This window comes from Erinaceus europaeus, chromosome 18 (assembly GCF_950295315.1).
Source record: "Erinaceus europaeus chromosome 18, mEriEur2.1, whole genome shotgun sequence".
NCBI classification, from domain to species: Eukaryota; Metazoa; Chordata; class Mammalia; order Eulipotyphla; family Erinaceidae; genus Erinaceus; species Erinaceus europaeus.
Window position 1 is genome coordinate 30708738 of NC_080179.1, and position 14480 is coordinate 30723217.

The 14480-nt window shown below is 36.4% G+C and overlaps 1 protein-coding gene across 1 annotated transcript in view; it reads right to left on the bottom strand.

Annotated features, from left to right (window-relative positions):
• Positions 1-14480, bottom strand: part of PSMD14 (proteasome 26S subunit, non-ATPase 14) — a 109253-nt gene that overhangs the window by 74936 nt on the left and 19837 nt on the right. Inside the window, exon 3 of the mRNA XM_016188448.2 lies at positions 13008-13059. Coding sequence (XP_016043934.1) covers positions 13008-13055 — 48 coding nt within the window. The 5' untranslated portion in view covers positions 13056-13059. The remainder of the gene's footprint in view (positions 1-13007; positions 13060-14480) is intronic.

Genomic DNA, 14480 nt, shown 5'->3' on the forward strand with positions numbered 1-14480 from the left:
ACTTCAATAACTACCTCACTAAAACAATGAGTGGCTAATAAACAGACAGAAAGATGTCCAACATCACTAATCATAAGGAAAACTAAAACTAAAACCACATAGACCCTATTATCTTTCTCTAATCAATTAATAAATACCTACTGTTGGATGATCCATTTGTTTTACTCCTATGTGTACAGAAAACTATAATACAGAGAAATCTCTGTAATTGCAAGAGAAATAGCTCACTATCATGAAAACTAAAGGATCTTTAAAAAATATTTTCCCCTTTAAAGTTATCTCTAGAGGCTGGGGAGGTGGATCAGTGGGTAAAATACATGCTTTGCAAAGTTTTAATCCTTGGAATTTCATATGCCAGAAGTGTTCTGGTTTCTTTCTTATTAAGTAACTTTTTAAAGAAATCATTACAAAAGCTATTTCTAAAGTAAACAATATGGCAGAGTTTAATAACACAAATGTTCTAAACATAGTCACTTCAAGAATCTGAAAATCTAGGTTATGGTCTACAATTCCAACCACATGTTCCAGAAACCTCTATTTCAAGACAACCTGTAACCAGAGACTGTAAGTGACTTGTAACCAGAGACAGCCTACCTTTACCACTGTGAATCACAAAGCATTATGTAACCATGAATTGAACTAGATGGACGGGAACTACAAATTCTTTTTTAAATCACCCCAAAGGAACTCATTTCTCTCTTGTTGTGCCACTTTCTAAGACCCTTCTCCAGGGTTGGGAGCTGTAGAGTAAGAAATGTACTCCCTTTTCCAATTCCCTTAAATGTTTGTGTTCGGGAGTCATATCGCAGAGGGTTAAGCGCAGGTGGTGCAAAGTGCAAGGACTGGCATTAAGGATCCTAGTTCGAGCCTCCAGCTCCCCACCTGCAGGAGAGTCACTTCACAAGTGGTGAAGCATGTCTGCAGGTGTCTATCTTTCTCTCCCCCTCTTCTCTCCATTTCTCTCTATCCTATCCAACAATGACATCAACAATAATAACTACAACAATAAAACTACAAGGGCAACAAAAGGAAATAAACAAAATATTTTTTAAAAAATGTCTGTGTTCAGAAATATAGACGGCAAGGATGGAATGAAAAAAAAAACCTTGTATTATTTACAGTTGATAAAAATACTAAATGTAAATACATAGCAACTCTAACCTGTACTTTTTACTCCACACTTCTGTTGAATTTACACTGCTCTCCTAAACTTACTTTTGACTCTGAAAAAAAGTGATTAACTGTTGTAAACATAATGGTATGTGATAGTAAATCAATGTTGATAACGAACCTTTATATTTATAAAAATAAAGTCAAGGAAAACTTAAAGTTTTACTAAAGAGTTGTTGGAATACTATAACAACAAACAACAAAAAAAAAATTAAAGAAAAAAATGCCTCAGGGCTGAGTAGTGGCACACCTGGTTAAGTAGACATGCTACCAAGGAAGGACCCAGGAAGGACCCAGGTATAAGCCCCTTGTTCCCCACCTGTAAGAAGAATGTTTCACAAGTGGTGAAGCAGTCCTGCAGCTGTCTGTCTCTCTCTCTCTCTCTCTCTGCTTTTCTATTCCTTTTCCCTCTGAATTTCTTTGTCTGGTCAAACTGAATATATATATATATATATTTAATTACATTAAAACTCATATAGGCTTTCATGATTCACAGATTTTAGGACTAGTCATTTTTTCACGTCTCCACCAATATTACCATGACTATAAAATATTCAACTAGAGAGAGGCAGGCTGGGAGTATGGATTGACCTGTCAATACCCATGTTCAGCGGGGAAGCAATTACAGAAGCCAGACTTTCCATCTTCTGCATCCCACAATGATCTTGGGTCCATACTCCTAGAGGGTTAAAGAATAGGAAAGCTATTAAGGGAGGGGATGGGATACAGAGTTCTGGTGGTGGGAATTGTGTAGAATTGTACCCTTCTTATCCTATGGTTTTGTCAATGTTTCCTTTTTATAAAAAAAAATTTTTTTTTAATAAAATTAAAAGTTTATAAAAATAAATTAAATAAAATATTCAATTATGAACAATGTTCTATTAAGACAGCCCACTAAAATTTAACCACTGGCTAACAGGCAAGACAGAACTGGAAATGTACAATTGTCAGTTGATATACAAAAATTCTAAATTAGCATATGAAAGTAATCTACAGATGGCTATGTACAATTCAAAGAAATCAAGTGAATCAAAGGTGGAAACTGTCTGTACTTACAAATCTAAAATGAGCTAATAAGCAATGAATGTTCTGCCACAATTAAACATAGATCTCTGGACTTGGTATGGTTTCATTACTAAAATAAGTAATAGGACTGAGAGGCCAGGTGGGTGCACCTGGTAGAGCACATACGTTCTAAGGCCCTGGGTTCAAGCCCGAGATCCACCTGCTGGAGGAACACTCTATGAGTTGTGAAACAGATCTACAGGTGTCTCTCTCCCTCTCTATTACCTACTTCTCTCTCAAATTCTTTCATTTGCTACCCAAAAAATAAATCAATAATATATATTTTAATACTTATTTATTCCCTTTTGTTGCCTTTGTTGTTTTATTATTGTAGTTATTATTGATGCCATTGTTGTTGGATAGAACAGAGAGAAATGGAGAGAAATGGGGAAGACAGAGAGGGAGAGAGAAAGACACCTGAAGACATGCTTCACCGCTTGTGAAGCGACTTTCCTGTAAGTGGGGAGCCGGAGACTCAAGCCAGGATTCTTACGCTGGTCCTTGGCACTTTGCAACACCTGCGCCTTAACCCAACCCCCAATAAAATATTTTTAAATAATAATAATAGGGCTGAGAAGATAGCCTAATAGTTATGTAAATATCTCATGCCTGAGGCTCTGAGGTCCCAGGTTCAATCCCCTGCATCACCATAAGCCAGAGCTGAGCAGTGCTCTAATTAAATAAGTAAATAATACAGTAAGGCTATCGTTATCTCCCACTCCCAATTTTGAGCTTTTAGTACCATTGCAGAGATCCATTATATACCATTACCCTACCTAGTATAGTCCTATAAATGAGGAAACTAAGACGCAAAGATCAAGGGAAGTGGTAGAGCCTACATTCAATGCTAAAGCCTAGGGCCAGTGAAATAGCTCATATGGACAGTGTACTGCTTTGCCATGTGTAGAGTGCAAGTTGGACCCCAGCCTCCACCACATAGAAGGAAACTTCTGCCTCTTTGCTTTGCTGTCTTTATCTAAAAAATGAAACAAACAAAATGCTAATATCTATATTTTTATTACATTAAGCTAAACCTATACTAATTACATATTAATTCCAATTCTGAGACTTTATCTTCTGGCTGTATACATGTGAGATGTTTTCAAAAGGATATTTGCTACAAAACTGCAAGTCAAAACATGATTTATTTTTTTAATTTTAACTTATTTATAAAAGGAAACACTGACAAAACCATAGGATATGGGGGAGGGGTACAATTCCCACCACCAGAACTCTATATCCCATTCCCTACCCCAATAGCTTTCCTATTCTTTAACCCTCTGGGAGTATAGATCCAAGGTCATTGTGGGGATGCAGAAGGTGGGAGGTCTGGCTTCTGTAACTGCTTCCCCACAAAACATGATTTATTGAGCTCAATCTTCACCAAAGCATGTGCATTATCTTCCCCTACCCCCACCCCGCCCTGCCACCCCTTACTCCCCTACCTCTCTGTATCTGCAAAAGTTATACTGGAAGGTGGTCATAAACTAGAGAGGGCAAGGACAACAAAAAGGACAGGATTAAGCCATATAATAGAAGGTCTGGAGGGTGGGGAGGTGGCTCAATGGATAGAAGTACACTGAACTATCAAACATGAGGTCTCAGGTTCAGTCTCTTGAATTTGAGTTGGAATTGTTCACTCATGTTCTGTTTGTCTGGCTCTTTCTCCCTTTACCTCTTTCTGTGCATCCTCTTTCTCTTTTCTTTTTCTTCTTTTTTTTTTTTAACCAGAGCACTGCTCAGCTCTGGCTTGTGGTAGTACGGGGGATTGAATGTGGGACTTTGGAGCCTCAGGCATGAGAGTCTCTGTCCTATCCAGCAACGATGACATCAATAACAACAATAAAATAACAAAGGCAACAAAAGCAAATAAATAAATAAAAAGGTTTAAAAAAAAAAAAGGAAGGAAGCTCTCTCAGAAACCCCAAAAGCTAATCATATCTATAAGCATTTGAGAAAAGTTTAAGATGAGTTAAAAAAAAAAACTTCCTATAAGAGTATGAAAGTTACATCACTGTGAGGAAAGCCATGGCAGAACGTATGCCCAAGAAATTTAAACAAACTTTTATTTTAATGTAATAGCCACCATTAAGACATTAAAACCTTTGAAAACTTACAGGAAAAACGTTGTCACTGAATAAAATTAGTACATTAAAAAAAAACCCAGTACTTAGTGACCTTAGAAAGCTATATATTTATTTAAGGAAATCAGACATTTGAAAAGTGAGTTTATATTAACCATAAAGTTCAAGAAACTTGTAACGTATGCCAGTTCCATGCCCCATGGCAATGAAAATGCTAACCTGTGCCAATCAAATCACCAACCAACATTACTGTGAAGACCACAAAAGAAGCTGTTAACACTCTAGTTTAATCTCAGCATAGGCCAAAGCAGCAGATTAGGCAGAACTTCACATCAATGGCAGGTCTCCCAAGTTCTCTTGATGCCACAGAATTCATAAATGGGATCAGTATGTTCTATAAAAACATGGTACTGCAAAAGGAAAAAAGGTTCCACAGCACCAAGCAGTGTAATACTTGAAACCTCATCATCAAAGTGACAGTTTTCAAGTGCCATTTATGATGCCCTAGTCTGGAAACATCCCAGCTAACCCATCTGATCAGCAATTTCACAGATGGAAGCACTTGATGGCTAATTGGCAAGTCTATTATTCAAATAAAACAGCACTCTGTACCTCTTCTTTCATTATTACAAGTCAAGGTACAAGAATGGTCATTCAAATTAGCCTAAGTAAGAGAAGCCACTTTCATAAAAAAATTTTATGCAACAACTAATTTTGGCAATTAGTTTAGAGCATTAATCAGTTTCTTAATAGCAAGGAAAAAAACATAAACTAAAAGGAGTACAAAATGCAAACCTTCAGGCTGGTGAAATAGTTCATTTGGATAGTGTGCTGCTTTGCCTTGTGTGCAGCCAAGGTTCACGCCCAGCCCGTACTGCACTGAAGGAAGATTTATTGCTATGGTCTCTTTCACTCACTCTCTCTGACTGATTCTACAAAAACAAATAAGTAAGAAAAATCAAAAAGATGCAAACTATTTTTTTGAAAGATACACTATATTTCCTGATTTATTAGTAGTCAGAATGTACATTATGGTAGGGAATAAAATATTCATTCATTCTTTAAATGGTCTTAAAACATGGACCAAGTATTAGATATCATAGTATGAAAAATCCTCTTACTTATTGTAGGCTTCCTAAAATAAATTAAAATTAAAGCAAATATCTTACTTTTCATCTATATTTTGAAATGATTTTTTAAAATTCAAGACAATCAGTTTTCCCCTCATATTAAGTGATTTATGAGACTACAAGTTAATAGGAGTGTATATCAACACCATTCCCACCACCAAAAGTGAGTGTGTGTGTGTGTGTGTGTGTGTGTGTGTCCCCATCCCAGTGAAGCTCAACATCTACCTTCACCCTCCACCCAGAGATTTTTACTTTGGTACCATAATCCAAATTCAGTAAGATTCTGCTTTGAGTTTCCCTTTGTTCTTTTTTTCTTTACAATAAAAATTTATAAAGACGAAGGTTTTGAATTTATGAAGTAGTCAGTGACAGTACTATAGATACCATCTATCTGAGAAAATGTTACTGATGTAGAATAGGATTTGGCATTAGAAAGACATGAAGCAACCTAGGAGTTGGTACAATGGACTGAAACTGAACCCTCAAACATTAAGGCCCAAATTCAATCCCCAGCATTACCTGTGCTAGAGTGATGCTCTGGTTCCCCTACCACCAGCAGCATCATTAATGAATTTGTAGAAGAGGGGTAGGAAGAGGAGCAAAGAGAGGAGGAAGAGGAGGACCTAAAGCTATACTCCTGAAATTTGACAGTATTTGTAAACTAATGGTAAATCAACAAATTTTTAAAAATTTGATTAAAAAATGTTTATCTAACTTTAATTCTTATTAACTCAATGACAACTCTACTACAGAAACAATTATCCCTATCTGTATAGGACAATGATGAGGATTAAATACATAAATCACCTCATTATCAAAACCTTAGCTCTTGGTCCCATCCTCATCCCACTTACATCAATTCTAGAGGAGAATCCTCTACTTGACAATTGTCAAAATATGTGAATTCTCTTTATGGATCCATTTACACTAGCTCCAACTGATCATGGCATTCCCTATTCACAGTTCTTAGCTATCTTCTTTATTATAACTACAATTTCATAGCCAGTTAAAAGTTCCAATAGAGTCATACAGTAAGAAGGAAATTTCAAAGACCTCATCTAGTTTATAAAAGAGAAGTTATAAAATGTGCATAGTATCCAAAACCTACAAATGGGAAGGGAATGGAAGTAAGAAACTCTGGGACCAAATGAAAGTTAGTATCAAATCAAAATCATCTCCTCACTGTGATACAACTATATGATGGTAACAAAAATATATTCCACTAGTAATGAAACAAATAGTTTTCTATGTGGCATAATAAATTATTTCCTATAAAAAAGAAAGAAGTGGTGTTTATGTACAATGCTATTAAAGTGTAAACATATAAACCACTATTTAATTAATATGAGAGGCAAAAAATTGATCATATGTCTAGAACTTCTTAAAACACAGACTGAGTCTTTTTAATACATAGTACTGAGTCTTTGATATGTTGTCTCTCCCAAAAACCTAGACCAGGGAGAACAGAAGCAACCGACAACACAGCTATATACAAGATGCTGGGTATTATACCCCAAACCCTAACAAAGGGACTTTCCAAAGTTAACCCTATCACCAAATAATGTGACGATAACAATAACTATCCATTGTCTTCTTGAACCCTAAGACAACAAACAGGAACCTCACATTTCCACTATAGAGCCTGTATTTCCCCCAGTCCTGGAACCTTAGGGTGGGGCCCACTTTTCTGCATGCTGCTCTCAATTCAAATCAAATAATATTGCATCCGCGGATCACAACCTAATCAACGCAACAAGTGCCACCCCAGCATGCTTCACTTCAGACTGTGACCAGAGACTTCAGGTGTGGAATGACAACCCTTCAGCTTCATCACTCGGGTGAGACCTTCCCTTTCATAGTATTCTCTAATTCCATTCCAGGTGTTCCACTCCCCAATAAAGTCCCCAAACCTAGGTATAGTCCAGGTCCCCTGAGATAGAGCATAGGTTCACCCATGCCCATAAACTAGGGGAAAAATATATACCTGAAAGCAGAAGTACACAAGAGCATGCAAGGAACACCCCCCCAACACTTCATCTACACTATTCCAGTCTTTAGGTCCATGATTGTTCAACAATTTGTTTGGCTTTGTATGTTAACTCTCTTTTCAGCCACCAGGTTCCAGATGCCAGCAAGATGCTGACCAGACTTCCCTGGACAAACGACCCCATTAATGTGTACTGGAGCTCAGCTTCCTCAGAACCCCACCCTACTAGGGAAAGAGAGAGGCAGACTGGGAGTATGGATCAACCGGTCAACGCCCATGTTCAGTGGGGAAGCAATTACAGAAGCCAGACCTTCCACCCTCTGCAACCCACAACGACCCTGGGTCCATACTCCCAGAGAGATAGAGAATGGGAAGGCTATATCAGGGGAGGGGATGGGATATGGAGATCGGGTTATGGGAATCTTATTCTATGGTTTTGTTAATGTCTCCTTTCTTAAATAAAAAGAAGAAGAAGAAGAAGAAAGAAGTGTTTTTTTCACAAGTTTTTGTCATTCTATGTTCTTTTGATAGGCATATTGCTTGTGGTTATTCTATCTCTAGTATTTACAGCACAAAGGAATAAAGGTTGAATTAAGAGAGATAGCAGAAGCTAACTTCTCAAGTAAAATAAGAAAATACATATACAATGAATAAAAGTAGAAATATCATAACCATTAATTTACTCTTTATTCTCTCTATGCCCTCCCATTGTGCCCAATATAAGCATTTAACCTCCTAGAGAAAGTGCCTTTGAAATTACAAGCAATAGTTTGAAAAGCTGCACTGGGAGGCTGCTTAGTGGAGACCACTGCTCTGCTGGTGGCAGGCTTTCAAAGGACTCAATCAAGATCGCATCCCACAGAGAACCACTTTGAATACAGGTTATGGGTAAAAAGGTCACTCTAATATCTCAGGTCCTAAGTGAGTATGATATGTGGGAAACTGTCCAAATGACAACACAAACTGAAAAATTTGTTATATAAAACAGAAAACAACTGAAGAATAACATACCAAATGTAAATCAAACACCATTGAAAGTAGGTGAATCATCCTGAGGTTATATTCTAGTAGTCTATGTCCTATACTAGACATGGGCGCTCTTCTAATGTCTCTCATCTTATATCTCCTTTCTAGGGAACAGTAGATTGTCTTAAAGCCAGCATACCCTTGACTTCCAATTAAGAGACTTAACTGTTCTTTTTTTTTTTTTTCCTCTAATGATTTTGGTTTTCTATTTCATCAGAATGTGGTTAATTTTGGAAGACAATTTCACTGTAATTGAAAATATAACACAGCTCCCCTTATGTTCTAAAGAACTCAGAGTCACTTATGGTAATTTCACATCAAAATAGAAATTTAACATTCACAAGTGTCAAAGACCTTTCCCCTTGAAGGACAAGTCATGACTATAATGTTCCAACAAAAATGACACAGAATAATAAAGCACCCACCAAGAATTTGTTTCTTTTACTTATTTGAGAACTCTCAAGAGTAGATGTGAAATACCAGGAATACCGTATTTTTCATGGGGCTTAATATCTATTCAGAAAAACTACACTATAATGATAACAAGGAAGACTACACTCTAATTAGCTTGGTTTTGACCTGACCTCTTTCTTAATTTTCTACCATAGAGGCATCAGCTCAACTACATGAATAGAATGATTAGAAGAGGACTATACTTTAACAATAATAAGACTCTGGTGTGTGGGGGGAGAGAGTACAGGTCCTAGAAAAGTATGACAGACCACATTAATCCCCCAATAAAGAAATTTTAAAAAAAAGAATTCACTTCTTGGGGGTGGGGGTGTTGGGCTGTAGCACAGTGGGTTAAGCACACATGGCGCAAAGTGCAAGGACCAGTGTAAGGATCCTGGTTCCCCACCTGCAGTGGGGTCACTTCACAAGCGGTGAAGCAGGTCTGCAGGTGTCTATCTTCCTCTCCCCTCTCTGTCTTCCCCTCCTCTCTCGATTTCTCTTGGTCCTATCCAACAACAACGACATCAATAACAACAATAAATATAACAACCACAACGATAAAACAATCAGGGCAACAAAAGGGGGGAAAATAGCCTCCAAGAGCAGTGGATTGGTGGCACTGAGCCCCAGCAATAACCCTGGAGGCAAAAAAAAAAAAAATTTACTTCTCCAAGTTTTCATTTATACAACAGACGTGATATAACTTTAAAAAAAGGAATGCTTGTTTTAATTTTCATTGCCTTGTGGAATATCATTTTATATGCTTGTTAGCCATTCATGCTGTATGAATTACCATTTTCTTTTCTATTTTATTGTCTTTTTTTTGATTTACTAATTTATGGTTCTGTTAAATGTGTTGTCAATAGCTTCTCTCCCTTTATTGCTTGTCCCATGTAGCTCTGGGGCTCAAAACTGGGCCATATGCATGATAAAATATGCACCCTACCAAGTAAGCTTTCTCTTCAGCCTATTATATAATAATTTTTAAAACTTTCTAATTCCATGAGCAATATGGTTAGCATTTTTTTATTAGAACACTGAACTTATGATTAACTGAAGAAAACAACATGCAATATTGGCTATACTATTTCTTCATCTACTGCAGTCATTTTTCCACATTGCTGTGTTAAGTTAATACATTTTTTAAAAATTATCTATATTTATTGGACAGAGATAGCCAGACTTCAAGAGAGGGAAACAGAGAGGGAGAGAGAAAAAGAGACTTGCAGCCCAGCTTTGCCACTCTCAAAGCTTTCCCCCTGCAGGTGAGGACTGAAGGCTCGAACCCAGGTCCTTGCACATTGTAACATGTGTGTTCAAGCAGGTGTGCTACCACAATCGGTCCCCTTAAATCAATACTTTCTAAATAAAACTAGATCAAAACCTAAAAAGCAAATAATTAAAACATTTGTCTCTTTGAAGAAAAAATTACTAATCTGGGACCTATAAGAGGAAAGCAGGAAGAAAATTATCAATATGTAAACAGAATCTATATATTGTATAGATTTTAGAATTATTACAAGTAAAAAAGATCAGTCAGTTCATGAAGCTATTTCTTCTCTTTCTTTTTTTTTTTTTATCTTCAGGTTTATTACTAGGGCTGAGTGCCTACATCATGAACCCACTGTTTCTGGAGGCTATTTTTTTCTCTTTTGTTGCCCTTGTTGTTTTATTGTTGTGATGGTTATTATTATTATTGTTACTGATGTCACTGTTGTTATATAGGACAGCAAGGAATGAAGAGAGGAGGGGAAGACAGGGGGAGAGAAAGACAGACACCTTCAGACCTGCTTCACCACTTGTAAAGCGACCCCCCTACAGGTGGGGAGCCAAGGGCTTGAACCGGAATCCTTGCAGTTTATGCCATGTGCATTTAACCAGCTGCGCTAACACCCAACCCCCCATGAAGCTATTTCTTAAATTAAGTCACCAAAAAGAATCCCTCAAAATGCAAATTATACCTCAATACTTATCACCTCTGATGACTCACAATATTTTCCCACTGACATATAAACTAGAAAGAGACAAACTTGTAACTCATAGTTAATGACGACCTGCTTATGTACTTTGCATGGTCAACACAATGTCTAAAAACTGAAAAATAATTATGGTATTTCACATAAACATCACAGTATTGGGCTAACAAAAACAGTCTGGTTTGTCGTGCACACAACCTATGTTCAAGTCCAGACACCAAAGCACTGGAAAAAAGCTTTGGTATTATCATATCTCTCCTCCTTTGATATCTCTTTCTAAATGAAAAAGTCAGCCCGAACAGTGAAGTCCTATGACAAAAAAAAAAGGGATGGAGGGATAGAAGAAAACCAATGGGCAGAGGGTAGATATCATAATGGTTATGCAAAGTGACTCTCATGCTTGAGGCTCCAAAGTCCCAAGTTCAATCCCCTGCACCACCATAAGCCAGAGCTGAACAGTGCTCTGGTGAAAAAAAAAAAAAACCAATAAACAAAAATTATACTATTTCTGACTTTGTTTTAAAACTCATAGGACATATGTCATCTTTACTCAGGTACCATGCTAAGAAAGGCTCTACAAATATGTTCCTTTGATAACAAGGGCAGGCAAATATAATTTGTAGTTTTCTCCTAAAATGACTTAAGTTCCAATTTATACTCCACATATAAATCAAACCCCTAGTCAGGCTAACTCTAACATCTTAAACTTGAGCCTGGAAATAGCTAATCCTATATAGCATACACCTTCCCATGTGCATGGTTTTGGGTTCAAGCCCCAGCATAATATGGAAGCAACATGGATTGTAGTGGGGAAGCTTTACAGATGGTGAAATGATGCTATACTATCTCTTCTCTGCTGGTCTCTCTAACAAAGTAAAGAAGAAAAAAAAAAAAGAAGAGAGAGAAGAAAAAGAAGGCAGGAAGGAAGGCAGGCAGGCAGGCAAGCAGGCTGCTGACCTGAAGGTATTATACAGGACACCCTGGATTCATTTCCTAGAACCACATAAGAATAAATAAATAAAATAAACAATTAAAATCCCCCTATTTGCTGGACATCTTAGTCAGAAATATTAAAGTGATCTTGCATTTAACCTCTTCCCTACTGCCATTTTCCAATCTGTTGGTAGAATTATTTTTTCAAATGCAAATTGAATAATCTCACAACTCTGCTAAAAAATTTTTCATGATTTGAACAACAGAACTGAAGTCAACAAAGCATGGAAGATGGGCTGGTAAGGATGGTGATCCAGTGGACTTTATTGGTGACTTGGACCCAGCAGTGGTGGAGTGACTCACTGGAGTGAATCTCATGACCGAGGCTGAGGTCCCAAGTTCAATCCCCAGCCCCACTATAAACCAGAGCTGAGAGTGCTCTGGTTGGTCTCTCTCTCTCAGATAAAATAAATACAATAACAGTAAGCAAAGAGATAAAAATAAGGCTGGGGAGATAGCATAAAGGTTATGCAAACAAGACTTTAGTGCCTGAGGCACCTAAGGTCCTAGGTTCAACACCCAGCCCCACTATAAAACAGAGCTGAGCAGCGCTCTGAGAAAAATAAAGTGTAAATTAAAAATAAATTAAAGTAAATCAAAAACACAAACTTCTTTAGCTGAAAACAAATAAAATGTTTTGAAAGATAATCTATCTGAAGGTCGTTTTCCCAACAGCATAGAACAAAAAAAATCATTGATAATCTGAAAACTCATTTAATTAATAAGAATGAAATTACATACAGTAACACTGTATGGGTCAGTTTACGAGATCCAGGCATGGGTATGCCCTCTTTCTTTTCTGATGTGTTAACTTCTAAAGTCTACACAGTAAGCCTAGAAATATGATATTTAAGTCATATTATTAGTGAAAAGAAAGTGTGGTAATAGCCCCCAATTTTTAAATCAGTTTAAAGAGGGCATTAAGAGAAAACTAAATTAAGATAATAGAAAAACATTCTCCACAAATCAGTGTTGTAATATAGAAACCAGCAATAAAGTAAGTATCTTACCATAAAATTATCTAAGCAGCAGTCTTCTTGGGAATGATTTTTTCCCCCTCTTTGGATCACTAGAGAAAGGTTTGTAGTTTACACACAAAGAAATACTGAGTTTATATACTAACCTGGCCCAGTCCAGGCATACCTCCTCCAAGCCTAAGAAGTCTGTCCATATTTCTAGAAAAAAAGAAACAAAGGAAAACGTTCTTAAGCACAAAAGTGTTTACTCAATTGCTATCTATACAATTCACCTTCAGTCACTCAGTATGTCAAAAATATTGGTGGTAATTACAACACAACATCAGACTTCCTGTTAATTAACACCACATATTAATTCAAGAAGCTGTCTTCCATGCTAATTAACAGACCTTATTTTACTGCTTTGGTTTTGGGTTATCCCTAGTTTTAAAGACAAGCAATCTTAGCATACTTTCAAAACTTTGCTATCATTAAGTTAATTATATTTTCTTATTGTTATCTAATAAAGTACCTGAACAAGGAAAAAAGTGCCTGAAATGCTTATCATATGTATGATTGAATTGAATATCCTTCAATTTGTCCAGAGTGTACAGATAAAAATCCTCACTTTTAAATTAAATTTTAACATCCTCATTAGTAAGTTCTGTGCTAATTAACTTACAGCTTGTCAGTTATCATCAAAACTACATGTGAAAGACATTGTGAGCAGATTATGGATCTCTGAATTAGCATCAAAGGCTTTCAAAAATGAACTCATTATACACTAAAAGAAATATTATAAAGTAAACATTAAATTCATTAAGATAGTGTTCAAGGACCTATATGGATATTTCGGTGTGTCTTCTTGTAGGTGGTTTTAGATGTGGAGAGAGAGCTATATATCTCTCACTAAAGACACTCCACTGCTGCCCTTAAAATATAAGCTTAGAATTAATCAGTATACATTAGTTAACTTTGAAATATCAGTAGGATTTGCTTTTTATGCCTGGAATAACCAAAGATATTCTTATAAGCTTGAAAAGTTCACAGAAGAAATCCAAGAAAACTCAATTATACTAATATACTACTAATCACAAAAAAGAGTAATCAAATTATAAAAATCATTAGCAATGCAACTACATTCTTTAAACATAAGAACTTTTTCCTGTGGTCCGGGAGGTGGCGCAGTTGATAGGGCATCAAATTCTTGAGAATGAGGTCCTGAGTTCAATCCCCAGCAGCACATGTACCAGGGTGATGCCTGGTTCTTTCTCTCTCCTCCTATGTTTCTCATTAATAAATAAATAAAATGTTAAAAAAAATAAAATATTAAAAAAAAGAACTTTTTCCTATCTGAAAACCTCTATCTTAAAATTTCTCTGTTGTAATACACACTACAGAAAAAGGCATTACTAATTACCTTCTAAATTAAAACCAGTACAATTAAAAGTAAAAAAATAAAATCTCCATCAAATTCTCATTTAAGTTCCTAAACTCAAATATAGCATTTAATGTAGTTTTTAAAGACTGTAGTCAGGGGAAAAAAAAGCTTGTATATTTAAAAATATTAAGACATTTATCTAGAATATACTACCAAAGGGGGGAAAAATTCCTTTTGGCCCATTTAGAATTTAAAACTC